The 25,685-nt window shown below is 36.9% G+C and overlaps 1 protein-coding gene across 6 annotated transcripts in view; it reads left to right on the top strand.

Moving 5' to 3' along the window:
- The window catches only part of TMEM196 (transmembrane protein 196), a 52,099-nt gene extending 27,809 nt beyond the window's left edge, over window positions 1-24,290 (top strand). For 2 of the 6 annotated variants that reach the window (XM_027573036.2, XM_027573035.2), the window contains exons 2-4: window positions 12,470-12,526; window positions 16,903-17,157; window positions 21,452-24,290. In XM_027573036.2, coding sequence (XP_027428837.1) covers window positions 12,470-12,526; window positions 16,903-17,157; window positions 21,452-21,511 — 372 coding nt within the window. In that variant the 3' untranslated portion in view covers window positions 21,512-24,290. Of the gene's footprint in view, window positions 1-10,834; window positions 10,970-12,469; window positions 12,527-16,902; window positions 17,158-18,326; window positions 18,401-21,451 lie in introns of those variants that run through there. The other 4 variants (XM_027573037.1, XM_027573038.1, XM_027573033.2 and 1 more) reach the window with 4 other exon arrangements.
- Window positions 24,291-25,685: the final 1,395 nt, after the last annotated feature.

Genomic DNA, 25,685 nt, shown 5'->3' with positions numbered 1-25,685 from the left:
CAAAGTAATAAAGTCCCCTAACTCCCACAGTGCTATAAAGACTATAAATTAACTAATGTCTTGGCAAGTGGCCTAAACTATAAAATCTGTCTGTGGATGCCAGTTATAATTCTATACACTAGGAATCATAAAAAGTCATCTATTATTAACCATAAATAAAAAGAAAGGTAAAAATAGCACAGCTGTTTCTGCAGTTACAGTAAACCGTTACCTGGCCTTCTATATTCGGTAGTGTCAATTAACCACACATTTATATGTTGTCTTGGCTAATTTATGGTCACAACAATACATAGCCGAAGATGCTGAGGAGCCTGAAATGTCTTCTGTTTCCTCAGAGATAGACGGCACGGTGCCACTTTTGTCACTGAACTCCAATTCTTTGAAAATGGATCTTGTAGCCGTGTGGTAAATTAATCTCGATCAGAATGTCAGTATATTTCATGGAATCCTACTTCAATCCCTTGTCAGAACTGTACCAATCTGTTCTCTGCACCCTAAGAGATGGTCATTCAGTCACTCTCCAAACATTCCCAAAAGACCTCATTCATTGTTATGAGGATAGGTCTGTTCATTAGAAAAATGTTCCTGGTAATGAGTGGAAATCTCCCTCCATATAACTCCTATCCATTATTCTTGATTACAACATTTAAATCCAGAAATAATAGGCAACACTTTAAACTACCCCCATTTCCCAGATACACCAATGAACAGAGTTTTCGGTAGTCCTAGTTTCAACCTATGAATACACACATCCTGCTGCACCAAATGTACCTGTTTTTTATGATTTATCTTTCAACCATCAGGTAATCTCATAGATAGGCATTTTTATGGTCTCAGCATTTTAAAATGAATAAAAATAAAGGTCCTTGGAGTTATTTCATGAAATCTGGATAGAAATCAGAAGGAAAAGCAAAAGAATCACCATTTGTATCAAATCAACTCACAGAATCCGTGATTCTGTGATAATGTTTTGGCAAGTGGCCTAAACTAAAATCTGTCTGTGGATGCCAGTTATAATTTTAATTATATTTTATATATTATATATATTATATATTATATATATAATATAATTATATATAATTATATAATATATTATTATATTTTAATTTTAATTTTAATTTTAATTTTAGTTGGGAGGAGATGACCCTGAAAGTGGTCCCTGACACTTTGTCTCCTAATGTTTTGTACCCTCTTGGAATCATCAGTCCTGGGTCCTTCAGATGGGATGTGGGATGGCACAGCGCTTACAGAGTGGATGAGATACGCATCAGGAAGGGGACCACTGCTGTGCATCTTACAATTCCTTTCTTAATTTTGCTGTTGTACCCCCTTTGGTTTTTTATCAAGTTCGTTTGAAAATATCAGCTTATTTTAGTTGTGGTGAGGGGATTAGACAGGGATTTATCTTACTTTAGGTTTTATCCACCACTGGACTAGAGATACAGCTGGAACCTGAGGCCGAGAATGATAGTGACTGTGAGGAAAAAGACAACACAAATTCCAGAGGAAGTTTAAAACCAAGGTGATAGTCATTCTTGTATAGCCATCATTCCCACCAGAGAGATTTCTCTCACAAGGTTTTCATTAGGAACGTTTTATGACTTGTCTATTAAAAAGAATATTTTTTGACAAGGTGTTTCTGATTTTCTTAAAGCTAACATGAAATGGGGTATAATGCACAATAAGCAATAATCTGGGAACCCCCATGTTCTGCTCTTGTTGAACTTCTGCCCCTGGCTTACTGTATGATTTTTTTGGCTTCTTAATTCCTCTACCCACAAAGTGGAAATAGTAAAGAGTGGTTTTTTTAGCCTTCCCAGAAATACTGGGAGAGAGAACCCAAATAGTAAGTGTTGTGAATTTTTGAAAAAGTAAACTTTGGAAATTTGAGAATTTATCCCAACAGAATGCTTGAGAAAGTATTTCCATTTGGGGTCCTTTAACAGGAACCAAACTAAAAGGACTGGAAGATGAGGGTAAAAGTCCATCTGCTAAGATATCTTGTAAACTTTCTTCCAGTAAGGCAAATAATCTTTGTGCTGAAGGATATTGATGGAGAGTGCAGCGTTTAATATTTTCTCCAGAGCCCATTACCCAAGTGTGTTTTTTAATGCTCCAAAATTATTTCTTTTTTCTACATTATTATTTCTTCCTGCAATCTTTGTGGGTTTTTCAGTAAAAGCACACCTTAACTCCAGGAAGTAGAAAATCTGTCAGGCTTAATCTTTTTGCCTCTTTAAGAGCCAGCACCTACTGTCTGGCTCTACCGAGTTTGTAACTTATTTTTTATTCACTATAGTATCACCTTATAATGCTACAAAGATGGGCTAGTGTCTATGCAACTTCACTGGGATAATACAGTTGCTGAGTAATGAAGAAATGAATCAGTGGGAGATTGGAAGGAGGGCTCAAAATTATTTTGTTATGGTCCTCTTTATCCAGAGAAAGCTGAAAGCCATCACATCAATAACATAAATCATTGAGACTCAGAAGCCACCATTTAGAGCTATTCTGAAACAATTTAGAAACTCAGCATCTTCCTTGGGTCCTTTATTAACTTAAGTTTATAAATCTTCTGCACCATTATTGCACTTCAATTAAATGATTCCTTCCAAAATGTAGTCCTCAAAAACCTCACTCTCCAGAGTCACTTCCCAGAATCTGCTAGTTTTAACAGCCTAATTTGTGTTCTTAAAAGATATTACTTTAGATCTTTTAAGACAATGAGGAATTTTTAATCAGCTCTCAGATTTATAAATTTTCCAATTACCTCTTTTGAGGATTGATGTACAAGTTTCCCTGTTTACTTTGTTTGAGGGCTCTCTGGCAATCAAATTGAACCAGGTTACCGGAAAGATGTAACGAATGCTTGCCATCATTTAAAATCAGTTTGAAGTTACCTAAATAGGAAAGAAAGGACATGTCCACCCCTAGTAAATTTCAGGTGTGTTATAAATAGTGCTCTGCAACTCGGATTACCCATGGAATTTGGAAACATTCTAGTTTACTCTTTCCAACCTAATGGTTTTCACAGCCCAATTGTGTATACTGACAGGCTCTGGCATAAATACATTCAGGAAGAAAACTATTATTTCCTACCTGATCCAAAATATTCATTATGAGAACTGTAGCAGATATAGAAACTTGGCTAAATAATATAAACTATAATGCTGACCCACAGAGTGGGAGTAAAGCTCTTCTCTGTGTTACTTTTGCAAGACTCTAATCAACTGCTTCAGACACTCTTAAAAGAGAGGGAGACAGAAAACAATGAAGAGAAAAAGTTAGGCAAGAAAATGTCCCTTTGTTAATGTCCTTTTTTGGAAGGAACAGCTCTTTTATTCCTTAGAGGCTCTCTGTGGAGCACTAATAGCCCCACCTTTGCTTCAGTCTAGGTGTTCGGATGACCGGAAGTGATTTATCCTCAGGGGAATGGGTTGTGGGGAGTGTAAAGACCTTAAAAGCCACTATTCTTTGATGGGGGAAATGAACCTGTCAAAGATAAGCCACTTAAAACTTGCCATGCAAAGGCATAAAATGTCTACAGTAGGATCCAGAGAAAGCAACATCAATTTCCTTCCCTACCCCGCCCACCATAGTTGAAGGAGATATGTATGAAAACACCCTTACTTCTTCTGGGGTGCTTCTGGTAACTGTCTTTACACCCGGGAATGAAGAGACAAATATTCTCCATTAAATCCTTCAGGAAAGAGAAGAAGCTTCATTCATCACATAAGCCTAGGGAGTCTCCAGAGTCTGGTAGTAGACATACATCCATTGTTGGTCCCTTCAGGCCTGCTACACCCGTGGTAGGTCCCACATCGGGCCGGCTTCTGGTAGCGCCAGCTCACCTAAGCCAAACTAGAGAATTAAATCAGTCCTGTGATTCTATACCTAAGGTTCTCCTACAATTAGGAGTATAACAGTTACCCCAGAATTTATCCAAGATGCAGATTCTTGGACCCCACCCCACCAAAATTTGATTCAATGGGGGCCCATGACTCTGCATTTATGACAAATATCCCCATGTCATTCTGATAAAAAATGGTTTACAGATGCCATTATTATTATTTTTTAAAGATTTTATTTATTTATTTGACAGAGAGAGACAGCAAGAGCAGGAACACAAGCAGGGGGAGTGGGAGAGGGAGAAGCAGGCTTCCTGCTGAGCAGGGAGCCCGATGTGGGACTCGATCCGAGGACCCTGGGATCATGACCTGAGCCGAAGGCAGACGCTTAACGACTGAGCCACCCAGGCGCCCCAGATGCCATTATTTGAAAAATTTTTGTCAAGGCTTTGTAACTGAGGTCATGTAATCCAAATTGGGTCCAATCATTAAGGCACCAAAAGTGTTTTCTCAAAGATTATCCTGGTAGAACAAAAAAGGAGGTAGCATGGGCAGCTTTTATAACCTGCCTAAATCTCAAGAGTGTTGGGGGAAATCTTGGTACTTGAAACTGGATAGATACATATTCAGATGGGATTATTGTATGAGACATCTGCCCTCACCTGGGAAGAGATCCCTTCACTTTGAGATCTTACGAAGGATTTCAAGAAGGATTCATATGGTTAGGATTGTTATAATAGTGACATAAGCTCTAAAGTTTGATAAAGTTGTTTTTAGGGACCCTACTCTGCCTACCACAGTATTCTCTTTTTCCCCAGAGGGAACACGTATAGATGGTAGTTACCTACCTTAAGTCATGGTCCATCCGGACAGGTGATTGCTTATAATCATAAAATGAGGAACTCGTCTCCTTCCTTTAGAATCTCTGCTTTCAGGTGGAAAGGCTTGCCAGCCATAGTACCCGAGGGCTTGAAAGAACCCTAAAGTAACAAACCAACTGATCTCACATTTTAAAAAATTATATTGATTTTTTAATGTCCTGAAGCTTTTTGTGATACCTGTTGACTGTTTTTTACATTATTTGATCTTGACTAAATGACAAGTATCTGATTTCTTCCAAGAGCAGATTTCTGAATGTGACTGGGATGGTGTGTGCCTCAAGGGACAGTGTCTGTATAAAGGGTATTTAAAGGGGAGATTGCATTATAATCACTCAGAGCAGTTTTCAGAACGGACTAGGTGATAGTAAGTAATAGCATTCAGTTGAGAGTGTTGAGACACTGCCCAATTTCTAGTTTCACCAAGGGGAAATGTCTATGCTGTGTCTATTGAGAGAAAATAAATAAACGGCTGGGATATATACTCGTAGGGCCCTTTCCCAATCCATTTTCTGTCTCACATAATTAAGAATACAAACTAATATTATATGTCAATTATACACCAATAAAAAATTTAAAAAGAATACAACCTTTTTTAGTTTGGGAAGTCACTCACATTAAAAAAGGATCTTCTAGCAGTTACCATTCAGTGTCAAGGTAATATCTTTTTCAGTGATTTTTTTTTTTTAATAGAAAGCTCTACTTGTGCTGACATCTCAAGGACATCTGAGGTTTGAGAAGGAAATTTTGAAACCCGCAAAGCTAGGATTGTGACATTTAAAAGGTCAACACCATCCAAATCATTTTCAAATGCCACCATTGAGAAGAAAATTAACCTAATCTGACCAATCATGAGTGTTTCAGGAGAACAAAAAAGAAGTTAATGGGATTTGATTCAGTGAAAAGACTAACTGCACCCAGCTATGTGTCTGGAATTGGCTAAATCTGATTAATTTCTGCCCCTCCCCATGCATACTGTGATACATTCATTTACCCATCTACCAATTCATTCATCCAGGCTGAAATTCCATCCTGTCATCTAGAAAATTCATTTTAACAGCGCAGCTTTGTCCAAGGAGCTATGGCAAAGTTGAATATAAAAATACATGATCTCTAACTCTAACAGTACCAGTAATGGCAAATGAAATTACAGATTCAATTTTACTTTTATGTAGCATGAGGTTCAAAACTGTTTCTTTGAATCCGTAATTTCTTTTCTTCACTCACTTGCCCATCGTGAAAAAAAAAAAATCCCCTTTTCAATACATTTTTTTCTGGAGAATTGAGAGACAATCAAAATGCTTTGCAACATGAATGCTTTATTTCAGCCACTACTATGAATGTGTTGAACTAAAAAAAACTTTCCAAGTAAAAATGAAATGTTGTGGTTACTGAAGCTATATGTACTTTAATATGAAGTGGTTTATGATTCGTTATATTTAACTGAGAATAAAACTACCCATCCTGATGAGGATAGCCAGAAAATCACTATCATATCAGCACAGTTTCAGGGAAAATATGAACTATGTTAGCACAGCAGCATTTTCTGTGCTAAACTACGAAATAATCCTTTAAGAAACTCCAGTTGTCATTCTTGAACAGGTGATTGAAGTAGAATAAAAATATCCAAGAACTGGTGGTTGCAAAGCAAATCATCAAACTTTCAATCCATGTACAAGGAAAAATACATTGTTTAACCAGAAATAGGTTTCTTTCCAATCAGTCTCCCAACATTTAATATTTGTTTTCTTGATCATATTTCTATATATTTTAAAGAAACCTTAATTTTGACAAAATTGTATAAATCATTAAAGTTTATCAAAGTATTAAGTTCAATGTGTGGTTTAGCTCATTATCTTGAGTGGGGGCAAGTAGCATCATTTCTGCTTTCTAGTATGTATATCTTGTGTAATGGCTAGTGAATTTCAGTGAAAATTGTTTCATCTGAGGTCGTTAAATATGATGTGGCAAAATTTTTAATAAGCTCTCTTAAAACAAGATTGGCCCACCATCTTTCATAATCTCTTCACCCAACACTTGCTTGTTCTTCTGGCCACTGTTTTTATCTGCTTCCATTACAACCATGGTTTCAACATTTTCCATCACATAATTTAAAATTGAGAAACTCTACAAGAGCCTTTTTTTTTTTTTACTCTTAGTCTTTTCCCAGAATAAACTTTCTTGGACAGAAAGAAATACTAATAAAGAATTTATTAACAAGCATCTAGGTCAGTGCTGAGAGAGGAACAGAAAGAAACGAAACAGAGAGGCAGACAGAGACAGAGAGAAAAGCAGATGGAGAGAAGCGGTTTTCATTCATGTATTCATTTTAGGGATCTTTTAACAAACCCCTTTCCTTCTTTACCTAGTAGACTTTTTTTCCCCTTCTGTTTTCCCTCTTAGGAGGAAAACTGAATGCGTTCACATTTAGTCTGATTGCTTACACTATTGAATTGTTTATTCCAACTTATTTTATAGTTCCACTTTATTTCCTTTCATTTTTTTAAAACTTCCCTGACATCTCTTGGTTCCCTCTTTACTGTCAAATTGTATTTTTCTCTTTATTATTATTTTCTCAGTCTCTGTATTTTAATGCACAAAATTAAAGTTGTACTTTCCGTCAATATCTAGAACTAGTTAGCTTGTCTGTTATTCTGCTAAATGATAAGAGTTTTAGAATACTACTTATATCTTCTTTACCCCTACCTCACCCTCTCATGCCAAAATCACCTGGGATATTCATTCGAAACAGATAATTAATTTTTCCAATCAATACTTTTGAATCTAAAAGATTTACTGTTTTGTTTTATTTTGTGCTTTTTCTCCTACATTTCTTTTTTATCTCCTGGCTTTCCCTGCTTGTTTTCCTGAACAGCTTCTAGTAATTCTTGTAGCGTGTGTCATGTAAAATGTTTTGGAGCCTGTATCAGTTTCCTATACCTGCTGGAACAAATTGCCACAAATTTAGTGGCTTAAAACAGAAATATATTCTCTTTCACAGTTCTGGGGGCCAGAAATCTAAAATATGTCTGTGGTGCTAGATTCCTTCTGGAGGCCACAGGGGAGAATCCATTTCCAGCTCACAGAGGCTGCCTACATCCTGGGCCTCGGGACTCTCCTCCCCCTCACAGCCAGCAGTATGGACTCTTCACAACTCTCTCTTTGTCTTTTTGTGTCTTCTTGGAACCTTCTGTCTCTTTTTACCTTCTTCTCTTCCTCTTAAAGGACTCTTGTGACTATATTTAGGGCCTACCTGGACAATCCACAATAATCTCATTTTGAGATTCTTAATTTAATCACATCTACAAAGGCGTTTTTTTTTTTTTTTTTGCCATATGAGGTAACATTCGTGGATTCTGGGGATTGGGGCTCTTTGGAGAGCCATAATTCAGCCCACCACAGTGCTTTTGCCCAAATGATCCTGTCTTTTCTGTAATCTCTTGTGTGAATGAGAATTTGACTGGATGTCAAAAGTTGGAACGTGCTTTATCTTCAGAATCTTGCCAGTATTTTATCTTGATACAGTCTTTATGCTGTTCGTGCAAAAGGCAGTCATTCTAGTGAGGAAATGATTGTGCTATTATCGTGATTATCTTTGGTGCAGATATATTTTTCTACATTTCCTCTAGTTAGAGTTGCAATCCATATTTGCATAAATCCTGGAAACAGTAAGCTTTGCTACCCCTTTGCCAGGGGCTTAAAGCATTTGCTTCATACGAAAGGAAGCCTAAGGACAGAGCAGAGCTTTGCACCGTCCCCTCCCTGCCCACACACCCATTTATGTGACAACGCACGTCCCCTCCTCCTATCTCTGCAACAAAAGATACATAGTTTGTTTGTCTAGAATTTCCTTTGAGGGCCTTATTCCTCTTTGAACTGCAGTTATTCCATTGCCTTGGACTTCAGCATTCTGAGGGGCTCTCTCAAAGTTATCACTCTCTTAGTTTTTCTGCTTTATCTTATTGTTTAAGTGGGAATGACATCTTTGTTCTTTCTCCATCTTAAGCAAAAAAGCAGAAGGCTCCCTGGACCTTTCATGAAGAAAATCCACTCAAAATATAGAATGCTAGTTCCATATTAGCTCCATTTCATCCTGCAATGAGTCACAACCTTAGTTATCTACTGAATTTAATCTAAATTGGAATCAAATGAATTCCACTTGGAGGGCTAACTAGTTTCATTACATAGTTGCACTTCCTATCATTAGATCACTTGATCTATATAACTTCATAGTAAAAGCAAAGCCAATAGCTCTCCTGGGTTTAAATAGCCCATCTTCTCAGAAATAAAATTATATTGTCTCATGTAATATTGTTTATCTAATTCAGATACATATGTCTCCAGCTGTCAGTTTTACTTTTTTAAACTGATTTGTTTTTCACTTGTTTCATAATGTAGTGTGAGTGTTTGCATCCTTGATAAAGTTATATTGAGCAAAAAGAAAAGTATTTTGAAATAGAACAAATTCCCTTTATAATAAGGTACACTTAATTGTAGACTGTAATACAATTGATTGATCTTATAATCATTCTTTTTTTTAAAAAGATTTTATTTATTTATTTGAGAGAGAGAGTGAGAGAGAGCACATGCGAGGGGGGAGGGTCAGAAGGAGAAGTAGACTCCCTGCCGAGCAGGGAGCCTGATGCGGGACTCGATCCTGGGACTCCAGGATCATGACCTGAGCTGAAGGCAGTCGCTTAACCAACTGAGCCACCCAGGCGCCCTGATCTTATAATTATTCTTATTACAACAAAAATTAATAATGGGAAGGGCAAAGAGAGCAATTACAGATGGCCAGGTGTTCGTTGAACACTTTTGGTTGGATTTGCTAGTCTGATGCACTGTACTAGCACTGAAAATCCTTTTGAAGAGCATTTCAATACAATATTAGAAATAAATTAACTCTATTTTTTTTAGTTTTTTTTTTAAGATTTTACTTATTTATTTGAGAGAGAGAGAGAGAGAGAGCACAGCAGGGGGAGGAGCAGCAGAGGGAGAGGGAGAAGCTGGCTCCCTGCCGAGCAGGGAGCCCGATGCGGGACTCAATCCCAGGACCCTGGGATCATAACCTGAGTCAAAGGCAGATGCTTAACTGACTGAGCCACCCAGGCGCACCAACTCAGACACTTTAAAGAGCCTTAGATTACGTGGGTAATTTGTGACCCTGATGAGTGACCTTAAGCAAGTCACTAAGCCTGTCTGGATCTGTACTTCCCCACATGCAAACTGCAAGGACTGAATTAAGTCATCTTTTAAGATCCCTTCCAGGGCACCTGGGTGGCTCAGTCGTTAAGCGTCTGCCTTCGGCTCAGGTCATGATCCCAGGGGCCTGGGATCGAGTCCTGCATCGGGCTCCCTGCTCGGCGGGGAGCCTGCTTCTCCCTCTGCCTGTCTCTCTCTGTCTCTTCTGAATAAATAAATAAAATCTTTAAAAAAAAAAAATCCCTTCCCGTGCTCTGACTTGGAGTACAAGACAGCCCATGAAATTAAAAGATCATTTACTGCTTTTTTGTGCTTCTTTTACACTTCTCTATAAACTGTGATGGCTAAATTTCAGCTAACATCCCTTACAGCCTCCTCATAAATGTTGTGATTTTATATACTGCCCATTATATGGGTAAATTTTTTCTCAGATTAATAGTTTCCTCCAGGGAATGCGGATTTTGCATACCCTGACAGAAGTAACTATCCAGAAGTATTTATTCTCTAGGCGTGACTGGGAGTAGAAATATATCATTTGATTCCCCCCACTACGCCAAGCCCTGAAATTCCTTTCCTTAGTGGACCATAGAAGGAAGCAATTTTATTGCCATCTCGGTGTTCTAACCAAGTGGCTGGGAAGGAGAACTCGGCTTAAACTCCTGAGGTCCGCTCAAGCTTGGCTGTGAATAAATAATGGCAATGTTTATAGATTTCAGAAGAGATCCAAGGAACACAAAACTACATCGCTTTCAAATTATTTCAGGAATGAGTTCTGGGTGAATGGACTTTCAGGGTGAGTAATGGGTTAGTCAGGCAAGCAAGGAGGAGGGCATGCTGAGGCTTTGATCTGAAGCTTGGCAGCACCAAGAGGTACAGAACCGTTCCAAACTGGAATGGCTTGAACACAGCCCTTATAGACATGAGACAGGATCAGTAAGGAAGAGTCCTTAAGGACAAGTTCATCTGGATCCAGGACACAAAGGGGAATGGGCGTGACAAATGGTTACTCAGAAGTAGGTTTTTAAAACTTCTGAAAAGTATGTGAGTATTCAAGCTTTATAAAGTTCTGAGTTTTTATCTTCTCATGGTTTAAGATATTAAAATTATTTTATTAGATCAATTTATATAATATGTTAACCCTTGTCTGTCATAGGCTTTCTAAATATGATTCCATTTATTTTTTTGCCTTTCAGAGGTATGTTATTTTTTACTATTGAAAATACAATTTTATGTATTAACATTTATAAGTATTTTCCATTTTGGTCTGTGACTTTGCTGTTATGTCTAGTAAATCCTTCCCACTCCTCTAAAATTACATAAATATTTAACTTCGTTGAATATTAATTTGAAAGATCATCTATATTATAAGCAAATTGTTACATATCCTTGGTTTCTCTGATCTGTCCGGCCACATCATTGCCTGCTTTATAATTATTTCGTTCCCTTATATGGAAAGATCCCTGCACAGGAAAACTTCCTTAACTCATTATTTCTTTATCAAATTTTGTTGGTGTTTCTCACATGCATTTTATTTATTTCAGATAATTCTTAGATTATTTTTATGTATATATTTAAAGTCTACCCATGTGTGAAACTCACTTAAAACCACTCATATTATTAGTTCTGACTTGAGATAGCACAATTTAAAAGAAAGTCAAAAGGAAAAACTTAACTGCATTCAAAGCTTTATCTGCTAGTCTGAAAGCCCTTAGTGGGCTTATTATTTATTAATGACTGTATTATTTTATTTATATGGTTTGCTTCTAGCCAGATGTATGTATAAATGCACATTCAAATAGCTCTAAATGTTTCTAACCAAGTTAAATGATCTACCATTCTCCGATAACCAAAGTATCTAATAGTGTGTCATTGGTAGACTATTTGATGCATCTTTTCTTTGCAAAGTGATTATGTCACCAACGTGCTTATTTACAAGAAATGACATGCCATCAATAGCTTCGTCTCCTTGAGTTCTTCCAACATATCCACAAGGACCATATTTCTGGTAGAATGAGGAGGTCACCATTTTACCTGACATAGTTTGAGAGGTACAAAGAATGTCTCTGATGAAGAACATTTCCCTTTCTGATGTCTTATCTTTTTGTTTGTGTGAGATTCACTACCTATAGTAGAGCGCATTGATTCCGAATTGCTTGGAAATCAATTATGAATGAATGTATCACACCACTTTTCTCCCTAAGAAAGTAGAAAGGGATAAGAAGACAGTGAAAAAAAATAGGAAGAACAAAACTCTAAATTTATTTACTTCATAATTTTGCCTGGTGTAAAACTGACTCAGGTTTTGTTTAAGTACCACAGTTACCTGTATCAATCTTGCAAAGAACACATTTTCACTAAAGTTAACATTTTTATCTCTTACCATTCTAAATGAGGTATCTTCCTTTCTAGCTTTTGATGGGAACGTAAAATTTTCACACTTCCCTGGAACAAGTGTCATGAGTGAGCTATAAGCTAAAAAAAAAAAAATAGAAGTTTTCTTATCTTTGAATATGGAATAATTTTTATTCTTTTCCCTTTCAGTTTCTTCTTTGTGGCATATGTGGAATACTGTGCGCCAAAAAAAAATCTGGACTTGTCGTAAGTTTCTGCCTTGTTTGTATTTTGCATTGAAGTATTTGAAACGTAGGAACCTGAAAATGGAAATGATGACAAGCCAACTTTCACATAGTGAATGTTACTCATTTAGGATGAAAAGAGGACCGACCATTAAATACTGGCTTTTTCATTTTCAAAAAAAAAAAAAAAAAAAACCCATCAAGATTATTAGAGACTATGACAAAAGAAAAAGAAAGAAAAGCTTTGATATACTCTTTAAATGCGTGAATATGTTGCCCATAATGACTGCTGTGGTTGACAATCTCCACTTTCCCGGTTTACAGATGCCCAGACACTCACATGAATCCTTCAGTAAGCTAAAAAAGACATGGCCTGAGTTCATGGGAAACTTAACTGTTTAAATGTGGAACTGGGCCTACTAATTACTGGCTTTGACTGTGAAGTCAATTTTTCAATGCAGCAGAACAGCTGGGTTGTTATAGTTACCGTTAATTCCCAATGATTTTTTTTTTATTTAATTTATTTTATTACTGTGAACACAAACATAAGTGTTTTCAGATGTTTTTCAGTACTGTCATGGGTTTCCAGGGTATGGAACATACTTCCAGTTAACTCTGATAATGGCTGGAGGAGAACTTCTGTATGCTGAAGGGTGGGTTCCCCACTTCCCTCCATGATGTTTTTTTGAGAGTTCAAAAGAGGGGAAAAGCATTGTTTATTTTTTTGTGTGCAATAGGAAAGTTCATAGACCTTTTTTTTTTTTTTAAAGATTTTTATTTATTTTTGACAGAGAGAGAGAGCACAAGCAGGGGAAGCAGCAGACAGAGGGAGAAGCAGGCTCCCCACCAAGCAGGGAGCCCGATGTGGGGTGGATCCCAGGACCCCAGGATCATGACCTGAGCCGAAGGCAGACGCTCAGCCGACTGAGCCACCCAGGCGCCCCAAGATCATAGACCTTTATAAGTTGGCAAAATTAATACTACACTTGGACCCTAGAAAGTGGTCTTTGATCCTAAAAAGAGTTTTCCAGGGGGAAGCCAGTTATCTGAGGAGGGCATGGATGGGATTATTAGTTATTTTTGTTTAACTACTGTTTTGAATCACATCTTTTTTTGTGAGGATAGCTCTTGTGACCAAAAAATGAAGCACCCATTGCCTTAGACATGCGAGATGGAATTCTTTAAAGTTACATAAAGGGAAAGCATTAGATACAGATTTTGGGAGGCTTGTAATTTGCATCTGTGAATCTTCCATCACTTTTTAGACATGGCCTTCATTCTCTCTCTACTTTTATTTTACTGGCGTCTTTATGGCTATATAATAACAATTTCTTGGAACTTAGAAGAAAGAGAGAGAGAGAGGGAGGAAGGAAGGACGGAGGGACGGGCAAACAAAGAAAGAATGAGGGAGGGAGAGGAAAATAGGGAGAGGCAGAGCAGAAAGGGAACAGGGGAAGGAAAGGGAAGGGAGATGTCTTCATCTCTTTGGGCTGTTATAACAAAGTACCATAGACTGGGTGGCTTATAAACAACAGAAATTTATTTTTCACTGTGCTGGAGGCTGCACCCAGACTAGGGACCCATTTTGTGTAGCTAGGTTCTGGTAAGGTTCTCTTCCAGGTTGCAAATGTTTGACTGTGTCCTCATTTGGCAAAAGGGGAAAGAAAACTCTCTAGAATCTCTTTTATAAAGACACTGACCTCATTTATGAGGACTCCACCTTCCTGACCTAATTATCTTCCAAAGATCCCACCTGCAAATACTATAGTATTGGGGATTAGGCTTCAACATTTGTATTTAGAGGGACACAAATATTCAGTTCATAGGAGAAGGGAAGAGAAAGAATTTTTAAAAAGGCACTAGTGTCTTTTTTCTGTCTTTCTAATTCTCTTAAGAGTTATTTAAAAAAATCATAAGAGCTGAACTTTTTATAACTACCATTCACTTTAACTTCTTTTACACTCTGATATTCCCGTAGATGACATTTAGCTCTCAAGGATTTTCTATCCTTCAATCAAATTGCATGATAATTTCTCCACTCCAAATATCTCTGGAGTCTAAATTCTCTAGTCTGGTGAGATTTGAAAATCATATATGGTTATAAATGTGGGTATAGATTTTAATATTTCAATTCCTAGGTGAGAATGTTCTATTTGCACACATTAATGAAGTGTCATGCCTTTCAAGAAGGAATGAGACTAATATCAGGAGAGATTACATGTTTTCTAATAATAGTCAAATAATTTGTCATTTACTTTCTTAAATAGTATTCATTACTTGAAGGCTAGAATGTAACATTTTCCCATATTTTCTAAGAATGAGTCAACACCAAAATATTTCCCAAGAAACTGCATGCTATCTGAATATACTTTAAAGGTAGAATATTGATTCTTTGTGAAACTGGAGGCAACAGGTTCCCACTTGGGATGATTCAGTTATTTGGTCATTGATATTCAGCATTATGTTTAATCAACCATAAAAATATATATTCATCCATCATTGGATTTTCAGTCTTGATGATAAATACTGTGAGACAGACACAGTAAAGATGCTGAATTAAGTTAGAGAAACAAAACAAACTACTTGTAGTTCTTTCTGCCCACCATGCTATTTCAGGTATCTGTGGCCTTACCCTTTTCTGGAAACTGTATGCACTTAGTTTAGATGACATGGTATCAGGGAAGTCCTGTCTGAAACCCCTGGCTGGGCTACATTCTCCTCCTTATTCCAAGGGCAACCAATTCATCCCTCTTTTTTTTTTTTTTTTTAAGATTTTATTTATTTGACAGAGAGAGACACAGCGAGAGAGGGAACACAAGCAGGGGGAGTGGGAGAGGGAGAAGCAGGCTTCCCGTGGAGCAGGGAGCCCGATGAGAGGTTCGATCCCGGGACCCTGGGATCATGACCTGAGCCAAAGGCAGATGCCCAACGACTGAGCCACCCAGGCGCCCCTCATCCCTCTTTCTTAATATTTACCATCCATGTTGAAATGTGGGAATCTTCTCTCACACAAGACTGCAGAGTACTCAAGGGCAGTAACTCTGAGCTATTCTTTTGTAATGCCAACAGCTGCCTCACTCAAAGCCTAACAGATGCTAGGTGCTCAATAAATGCTTGCTAAACTCAGCTAAATGTCAACAGCAAATAATTCCCGATAGTGTAAAATTAAATGCTAAATTAAGTTACATCGCTGTTTGCCCGATGGAATTATACCAAAGGAGGAGATCAACAAATCCAGGAAGGCTTTCTGAAGCAGTTAGGACTGCCTTTGGGCCTTCCATCTAGGAGTCCAAGAAAGAAGCAATATCATTTCCAGGAAATGGAAAATATCATTGAGGTGGGAATGAACAAGTTGTAGGATTGGCAAGAGAGAGGACTGTAGTGGAGACCATGTTCTGGAGAAAAATGGAAATAAGTGTAGATAATTAAATTAGTATCACACTCTAAAGTATAAGGAAAGCCCATGGGGGAATTTAGACAAAATGCAAATACAAAATAAAATCATTAAAGCTTTTGGAATATTCAGTTACATTTATGATATTTAGGTAGAATAAAACCCCCGAGGTCTCTTAACAGAGACCCGGATCAAACCAATAATAGGATCAAAAGCAAAGCCACATCCTGTGTTTCGCCAAAACAACCAGACAGTATTTTTGGAATGTCTACTGTGTATTCTTCACTGTGGTGCCACAGAGTAACAAAAGATTTGTAATATAAAGGGCCAGTTCACAGGGGGTCCCTTAACTATCCTTTGGGGGGAAATCGATACACAATAAAACTCCTAGGAATGAAAAAGAGAAGTAACCAAATTCCCCAGGATCATTTAGCTAGAGAGGTATAAAGATCTGCAGTTTGGTGGAACTCATGACAGTTCAATGAGAAGATATTTAGATATTTTAGGGGGATTAACATAGTGAAACTGGATTTAGAGTCAGAAAATCTGGATTCAGTCCCTACACTTGAATATTACCTGCTCACCATTCATTGTCCAAAATGTATATTACGATTTCTCTCAGAGGTTTGCTGGGTGGGTTAATTGAGATAGTATCTGTTCAAGTTCCTAGCATAGTAAGCACATGATAGATAGTAAGTAAATATTATTTAAATCTGAATCTACCTTGAAGACAAGTTTTGCTTATTTCAGCATTTTCAAAAGATGTATCCCTGGCCTTCATACAGTCAGCGATTAATTCCAAAACACTGTGGTCTGCGCTCTTTCCATTGAGTCCGATTGCCCAGAAACTTGGTGAAAGGTTAGCTCCTGTCCTCTGAGAAGCACCCAAAGTTTCTTGCCTTTAGTGTAGCTCAGCTATTCTTGAGGTGCAGCCAGGACAGTGCCCTGTGTCCTGGTCAGCTTTGTTTCCTCGACTTTGACACTCCCTTTCTTTTCCTTATCAGATGATCCTTTTCTCTGCCTGCTGCATCTGTGGGCTCATTGGGGGCATCCTGAATTTTCAGTTCCTTCGGGCAGTGACAAAGAAGACCTCCTCCCTTTATCCTCTGCATCTCGCCTCCATGTCCCTTGCGTGCATCGGGATCGGCGGCTGCACCCTCTCTTCCTGGCTCACTTGTCGACTAGCCAGCTATGAACAGAGGAGGATGTTCTCTGAAAGGGAGCATTCTCTGCACCACTCTCATGAAATGGCTGAGAAAGTGAGTTTTGTAGCTCTTCTGTTCACTGCTAGCTTGGCTTGAAGGCTGCAGTCAAATCTTGGTCAGGCATCTGGCAGCTTTAGACGAGAATTTGAGGAATTGGATTTTCTAAAACTTTGGCCCTAGTGGGCTAAGAATAGGAATTTTTTATTTTTTTTCTCTGCTATTTGGGGTACACCTATTTTCAATAATTTCAGAGCTCTCTATCTATACCAAAACCCAGTTCCTAAAATAGCATTCCATAAAATATTGAATGCCTTATAAATATGGATTTTTATGTGTTGTACAGAGGAAAAACACGAACTAAATACCCTCTCAACTCAATAGTGCCAGTTGTAGAAATCTGATGAATTCCCCTTTCTAGCTCACCTCCTGTGCTTGTAAGCAGATGCATTTGATTATGTAAATTAGATTTTGAAGCATAAAAGGACCTTTTAATAAGGCAACAAAAAGCCTTGCCTACCGGGGCAGATATTACAGTCCACATAAAGCTTCATTAAATTCTCATCTAAACTTCATGCATATTTTGGTAGCTTTGCCTATATTTTAAATAATATTCTTGCATAATTGTTTCATGACACTCATTCAAACAGGAAGTAACATCTATTGCTTGAAGGACAAACGATAGAGTGAGCGGTCTGTGTTTCTATTGCATTTTGCACATATTTCTTAATTCAGCTCCTGTTACTGGATCTATGAAGGAAAAGATAAAACATCCGTAAACTAACCTGGTTAAGATAAGGGCCACATCATATTTCACTTGACATCATGGAAATAAAACTGCTCAACCACAGAATAGAAGACACAGTAGCAAAAGAGTTACTACTGCATTTTTCTTCAGAATGTTATTTGGAAGAAAAACTATTTATTCCATAGTTTTAAGTGTTTCCGTTTTGTACGCAATCAATACATTCAAATAAAGAGAGTAGATATCCTTAAACTGCTCCATGAAAAAGGCAATTTGAAACAGATATACACATGTTCTTAAAAAAAAATTATAGTACTGTTAGCAGGCCTGATAATTTAAAGAAATGGGTTGTTAAAAAGAGATTACCATTATGTATTTGGATAGTGGCTCATTTGTGCTCTATTTTTATACTACTGTGATTTCGTTTTTTTGTGTGTATGTTTGTGCAATATTTATTATATGATTGTTATATTTATATTAGAGATTGAGGGCTATTGAAATAACCGACTTGCCCAGCTGCCCGGTGGTGCCCCCGACACCAGAGTTACCTACAAGGTACGCTGATTTCTAGGGAGTTACCATGTTGTAATGTCACCTCGGGAAGCAATGCCTCTTCCTAGGAAGGCATGATGTCAGCAGATCAGTCTGGACTGATGCTGTGATGTCTGTTTCTCCTCAAAGTATCTCTTTCATGAGAACTACTTTGAGGACCCAACATAAACCTACATGGCAGAGTCTTGCAGCTTAAAATGTGGTTGAGTATTTAAAATATTCAGCCTTCTATAAGCATCCAAACACATTTCTGTTTGGATGATTCATGACTCCCTTATTTTCTGCTACATCATGATTCTGACTCAATAACATCATTCACAGACCAGAGTTTTGTTTTTAATAGGTGTGTCTGATGAAGACAAACTGTATCTCCCTCGCGCCAAAACTGCATGAGCAGATAACATAAGTTTGACACTAATACAGTAAAAATGCTGTATGAGAGTTGTCTTTTTACAAGATTATCTGATGTGATACATTTCACATTTATTTCCTATACTTTGGGCTGCTAAAAATAAATAGTCGCCATTCTCGCTTTGGTTAAACAATATAATTGGAAATGCAGAAAGTCACATTGATACTATGGCCCAATGGCAGAAAGTATATCCACTTGCAAATAGTCACATTTGGTCCTGCCCAAATTTAGAGTATATTCTTCTTGCCAAATTGGACATGCCTATTTGCAAATAAACTAAAAATGCTAATGCATTTAAAACCTAATTTTGCTCTTTTCTCCTACCCTTGATTTTCCTGTGTCCATAAGAGTGTGAATTTAGTTAGGAAAATACTTTTCTTCTGTAAGCTTTTTAAAAACTAGATTTATTTTTTAAAGATTTTATGTATTTATTTGACAGAAAGAAAGAGAGACCGCGAGAGAGGGAACACAAGCAGGGGGAGTGGGAGAGGGAGAAGCAGGCTTCCTGCAGAGCAGGGAGACCGACCGATGTGGGGCTCGATCCAGGGACCCTGGGATCATGACCTGAGCCGAAGGCAGACACCTAACGACTGAGCCACCCAGGCGCCCCTAGATTTTTTTCTTAATCCTGCAATAAAATATCCTACATTAGATTAATTTTTATGGTTTTTAAGCTACTTTTTGAATGCAAATTCATTTTAGAAATACAAGCACCTAAGAATCTTACTTCCGTCAGTTCATTAGGAAATTATTTTTATACTATTGTGAGGAATAGAAAAAGCTGTATGAGTAAATTTTGTTAAAGATCATTTTTGAAGAATTGTTTCTATTTAACTTGCCACCCATAGTGAGTTCCTGAATGAAGCCTCAAATCAGGTTTCCTGCCTATGAAATTAACCTCAGCCTGACAACCCCACTGTGTCTCCACACTTACTTTTACTGTGCGCACGCCTAGTGAGCCAGTCACTGAACCATCACCAGGCCGTAGAAGCAGGCTGCTGGCTCCAAAGGACCTTCTTCACGTTCTGTCAGTCTTTACCCTAAAGGAGTGTGAGTTTCTAGGCTTTCCTCGGCACCTTACTTGGGAGGTATAATGGGTACCCAGGAATGAGATAACTCCTTAGGACCTGGAAGGGGCCAGGCACTTTGCCTGGAAAGACAGATCTTTTTTTTATTTTAAAGATTTTATTTACTTATTTGACAGAGAGAGACACAGCAAGAGCAGGAACACAAGCAGGGGGAGTGGGAGCGGGAGAAGCAGGGCTTCCCGACGAGCAGGGAGCCCAGGACCCTGGGATCATGACCGGAGCCAAAGGCAGACACCTAATGACTGAGCCCCCCAGGCGCCCCGTGGGAAGACAGATCTTGATGTGAGAATGGGACACGGCCCCAGTGCCTATTGTCTCCTTTCTCCAAATTTTCTTGGAAGAAATTCTACCACATCTTTCAAAAGACAACAACATTTTCAAAAGCAAAGTTCAAAAACCAGGCCAATTTCTACCTTCCAGTCCCTCACAGATCCTCCTCCTAAGCAAATTGCCAAACCAGCCAAAACAAGAAGCAAGTATCTTTATTCTATTTCATCTCCTATATTGAATTTTCTAAGAGAAGAGATTCAAAATAGGGCATGGATACCTTTTCGTTTTTCAAATAAATATTTGGGAAGAATTTCTAAAGTTAAAAGCAAACAGTTCTAATTCTCCTGAGCAGAAATCAAATATAAACTGATAGACTTGAGATAAATGAGCAATAATTTGGATTTGAATTTTCTTTACTACACTTTTGCTAATAGGCTTGTTCAAGTGTGAAAAGATTTTTAGATCGTTTTGCCTAAATATTATTTATAATAAGGCACACTAACCATGATAAATGTGAATGGGCTTCACATCTCATTACATTTTAATATTTAGGGAGGAGTTTAATGTTCAATAAAATGTATGAATTCAAAACATCTTAATTTTTCTTAAACTAACATTTTCTCAAATTACAAATGGAACTTATGTGAGTTCATCCTTTCTATCTAAATTTTCATTTGCCTTCCATGTAGTTTTTCTTATTACCATCCTTAAATTGATCCCTTAAGAAACATATTAACAGGTTTTACTATTTGTTTGGTTGGGCTTTTTTTTTTTTTTTTTTTTACTATATGTGTGATAGTGTCGTGAAAACCAACCTTCCCCACTGTGATTTATTTGTGACCCACCATTACATATACGCAGTGATCCCATTGTGGGTCTATTTCATTTCTCCGCGAAAAGGCCACACATTTTTCTATAGAATGAGGTAACCCCTAGACTAGGTTGGCACTTTGTTGACACGCTCAGCAGAGAGGCCAATGCAAGGGGGAAAAAAGTAGGCATTTAACCATCTTCTTCTTTCTAGGTGAGGTCTTTCCAAAATAAAGTTGAGAAACAAAAGGAGAGACTCAAGGGACTGGGGACAGATTGAAGTGTTTCTGTGTGTAGAAGACTTTGGCCATGAAATTTCATTTTCTCAAATGCAACAACAATATCAATCCTTGTCCTTCCCCAAAACTCAGCAAGTTTTTCAGTGGCTTGAAATTTGTTTTGCAAACCCATTAACCAAATCAGTATCTTACTCTGGAAGTAAATTTTAACTAATTCATCTTATTTTCCTAACAGGAAATGACAGACAACATGAGCAATGGAGGACCACAACTGATATTTAATGGAAGAGTATAATCAATGTTTTAAAGAACTGAACATTTTTTAGGATTTTCATGAGGACAGGAAATACCAAAGGAGTAGGGGATAAAATTAAAACAGTTCTTGCATTTGTTTTTATCTATTGTGAGCACCCAGTATAATCATTCTCCCTCAGTTTTGCCTCAGTTATTTCTTCAGCTTTTTTTGGGGGTGGGGGGAGGTGAGAACCTTCCAGAAATGTTCTGGTACAGGAATTTGAACAGACTTTCGAGATTGTTCTAAAGACTTTTCAGGAAAAAAAAAAAAGGAATAAACAGAAAGATTAATATTCTACAAAAACACTATTTGACTAGCATGAGTATTAGGTTTGTAATGACATATTTCTTATAAGTAATCAAAAGTGCAAATATCAAGAAATAACAGTAATTTATTGATGTCTTTGTTTTGAAAGACAATGACTTCAAGAATACCACAATTCAAAACCTCGGTAATGCCTTGTTGTAAAAACATTATAATTATTTCCAATTTGTGAATGAATTATATTTCATAATTTATTTGTAAATGACAAAAAACCCTAAAGCATAAAAAAGAAATTTTTTTTTAGAGAGAGACCATACTAATCTGTATGATATTTTTGCATTTTTGCACAGGGTGAAAAGTTATAAATGAATATCCTCAAAGAAAATAAATATGTTTTGATTATACCGTGCAGATTGATCTGCATGTTCATGAATAAGCCTAAGAATAAAATATAGTATGTGTGTATGTGTGTGTATATATACTGTAAATATAAAAATATATACAGCATATATTTATAACATTCATGAATGTAAATAGGTAATCAAAAAGAAATTGTAATGCTCTTGGGGTATTATCAAGATTCTATTCCCAAAGAGATGGGAAAGCAATTTTTCAAGGCTTTTATATGTCCACAAAATCACACGTTTGATTTCTACTAAATTTGTTCATTTTTATTCTTTTTATTATGTCTGCTGTGTGTAAATATCATTGTGACTGATCTTTATGGAGTTGAGTGATCTGAATAGTGTAGTATAAAGATAGATTACTTATCTGGCTATTTTACTACTATGGTATTTATGTAATAACAATGATTAATACTGATTTATAAACATAACAACTTTAAAATCACATACTTCCACATTTATAAATACAGACATAATGACTTGTGATTTTCATGATAATTACATTTCAAATACTTTGCAGCCCAATTAAATTATATAAAAGGACAGATGATGTATACCCAAAAGGTAAAGTTATAATTCACTTTGCTAGAATTTAATTTAGATCTTTTTAAAATTTTAAAATTTATGTGAAATAATACAGACAGACCATTTTTAAGAATACATATATCCAAAGAACCTGGAAGAGTTCTTTGTAGAAGGAAATAAAAAGATAGGCTTACATTTATACAGTTAGATTCAATCCTTCTCTTCCATAATGAAATGTTAAAATAGCCATCTATGACAATATGAATAGGCAAGAAAATAGCATGGTCTTTGAAAATATTTATGACAATACAACCTCTGGTAACAGATAAAAAAAAATCTACTATTTTAAAATATGTGGTTCTCACTGTATTGTATACTTTTATTTTTCCCCAAAGCTAATCAATTTTCAGCTCATTTTTATGAGTTACTTATTGAACCACAGGTAAATTCAACCTTGAATATTCAGGATGAGAACATGTTATCATTTAGAAACAAAATATGGGTTTTAATTATGATAACAAAATAATAACTCCACTCAATGGAAATCTGAAGGTCTTCTCGTTTTAGAGCATCGTGATCATCACTTACCCTATTTAAGTCGACTCATAAAAAAATTCTGGCTGTAGACAGTCAAAAGAAATAGCTGGGCTATGGTTGTTTGGTGTAGTGTTTGAAGTCTCCTAACTCATATGAATAACTTCATTATCCAGTAGATAACAGAAGTTGCCCATAAATGCAACCTCAAATAGTGAATCAACATTATCACTATTCTTTTGATGCCACAAACAGGCATAGGCTTTATCACTGAAAATCTAAACTATATGATGCAGATATTTTGTGTATATATATATATATATATATATATATATATATATATATATATATGGCTCTACTGAATTTACACAAGGGTGTAGTTTTGTACTGAAGGAATAACCACTGACTAATTTTAGGTGGCATTTCTTTGTAGACATGTTTGTATAATACAGAGTTCTAATACATCAGTAAGATGTTTTAATGCCTTTTGAAATAATTTATGAAATCACCCATCAAAGGACAAAAGTGGGCATATCACTGCTTCGATATAGAGTTAAGAAGAGATGCAATCATGACAATTATCCAAATAGTCTACTGTGTATATAACCAGATATAGATATGTCTTTAAATGTAGTTCTCTTAACCCAATATTTTCAGGGCTCAGTTGTTTAGAGGGATTTATTTGGGATGTAGAATGATTCTTTCTGAGATAAGTAGGGGATGTTAGGAAGACATTGTTCAAGTACCTGAAAATTTAATTTTCACGGTAAATTGAACTATGAACTAGAATACTTTAAGTGACCACATTATAGTTTTGGTATGAGCCTACCCTTGGGGGAAAGTAAATTAGGAAAAAAATATGTGACACTAGTGTGATGGTGTGCTACAAAAGGTGAAGTTATTATAAGCATAGAAGAATAAAAGTGGGCTCTGCTTGGAAATTTTTAAACGTGTGTGTTTAAACACACACACACATATACAATTGTTTAGAAGTGGAACGTGGTATGATGACTCTATTGATATGTCTGTGTAATAAAATGGTGTGCTTTGAAACTGCATATGGTGTGAACTCTCTTTTCATTGTGATAGAAAAAATAGTTTCCCCCGCTAGGTTCTGAGATTGGCAGGGGACAGGATGCTGTGAATGAAAAGGCAGAGAGAGTCCCAGCTAGTGGATGTGGAATTCATACAGGGTATTTTCCGAGACAGGAAGGATGAAAGTGTGTTCAAATGTAGAGAGGGAGTGGGTGAAGATGCAGGACAAAACGAACATGAGAAAGGGAGGTCCCGCGGAGGCGGGAGTTAATAAGATGCATGTTGTAGGAGACAGATTTAGCTATAGATAGGACTGAAGTTGCAGGGGATCTCAGAGATGAAACCACAATATTCAGAGAACTCTGCTAACCTTGTGCTTGTCAAATTATTGCTACTGGCTTTTGGGGTGGACGGTAATTCATTGTGCAGACTGCCCTATGCGTTTTAGGCCATTAAGCATCTCTAGTACTCCCTCTACTAAATGTCAGGAAGATTCCCCGGGTGTTACAAACAAAAATGTCCTAACAAATTTTCACCTATCTCTTTGGCAGGTAAATATTGCCTCCTAATTGAGAGCCACTGAGGAAAACCCGTGAACACAATCCGGAGCGGCCAATGTTAATGCTACTTACAAATGTAGACTTGAATTCCTCAGAATCATAAACTCACTATTCTAGGGTCTGCCTATATTATCTGATACAGTAGCCACTAACCTAACCACGTGTGATTAAATGTATATATAAATTAATCAAAACAAAATTAAATACTCAGTTTCGCAGTTGAACTGAGCTAGCCACATTCCAAGTGTTGAATAGCCAAATAGGGACAACAGCACCTCAGAAAGTGTTATGGGTCAATGCTAGTCAAAACCACAGAGAGGGCAACTATCCTTAACCCTCAGTCAACCAAGTATCATTATAATAAAATGTGAAAAAAATCAGTAAACTCTCCATGGAATTTGAAGCTGATGAAACAGTTAAATCCATGGACAAAGAAAAACTAGCAAAAATGCAATGTAGGCCAAATCCATAGTGAAGTTTAAAGGTGTTAGAGTTTTCATGTTTTAAAAAAATTCTGTTCATGGAAATATTCTACTAAATAACTAAATATTTTATGTTTGACAGGTAAAATGAGATGTTGTATAACTTCTATTTTTGAAGAAATTTACTCACCCTATTACCATGCATCAATGAAAAATTCTGCATTTCTTATGCTTGGGAAGGTGGGAACAACAGTCAGCTGCCCTCCACTTTTTTCACTGACTTAAGCTCAAAAGTGGCATGTTTAGAAACCGTATGTCCAAGGCTACATTTTCAAAGATTATTTAGCAAACACGTTCCAGAAATTAAGATAGAGCATCTTAAGTGCCATTTGGTTAGAACACAGTTTCCCAAATAAAGTTTCAGAACTTG

The sequence above is a fragment of the Zalophus californianus genome, chromosome 12, assembly GCF_009762305.2.
Source record: "Zalophus californianus isolate mZalCal1 chromosome 12, mZalCal1.pri.v2, whole genome shotgun sequence".
In the NCBI taxonomy this organism is placed as follows: domain Eukaryota; kingdom Metazoa; phylum Chordata; class Mammalia; order Carnivora; family Otariidae; genus Zalophus; species Zalophus californianus.
Note: the sequence above shows the minus strand (reverse complement) of the source record. Positions and strands in the feature narration are given on the sequence as shown.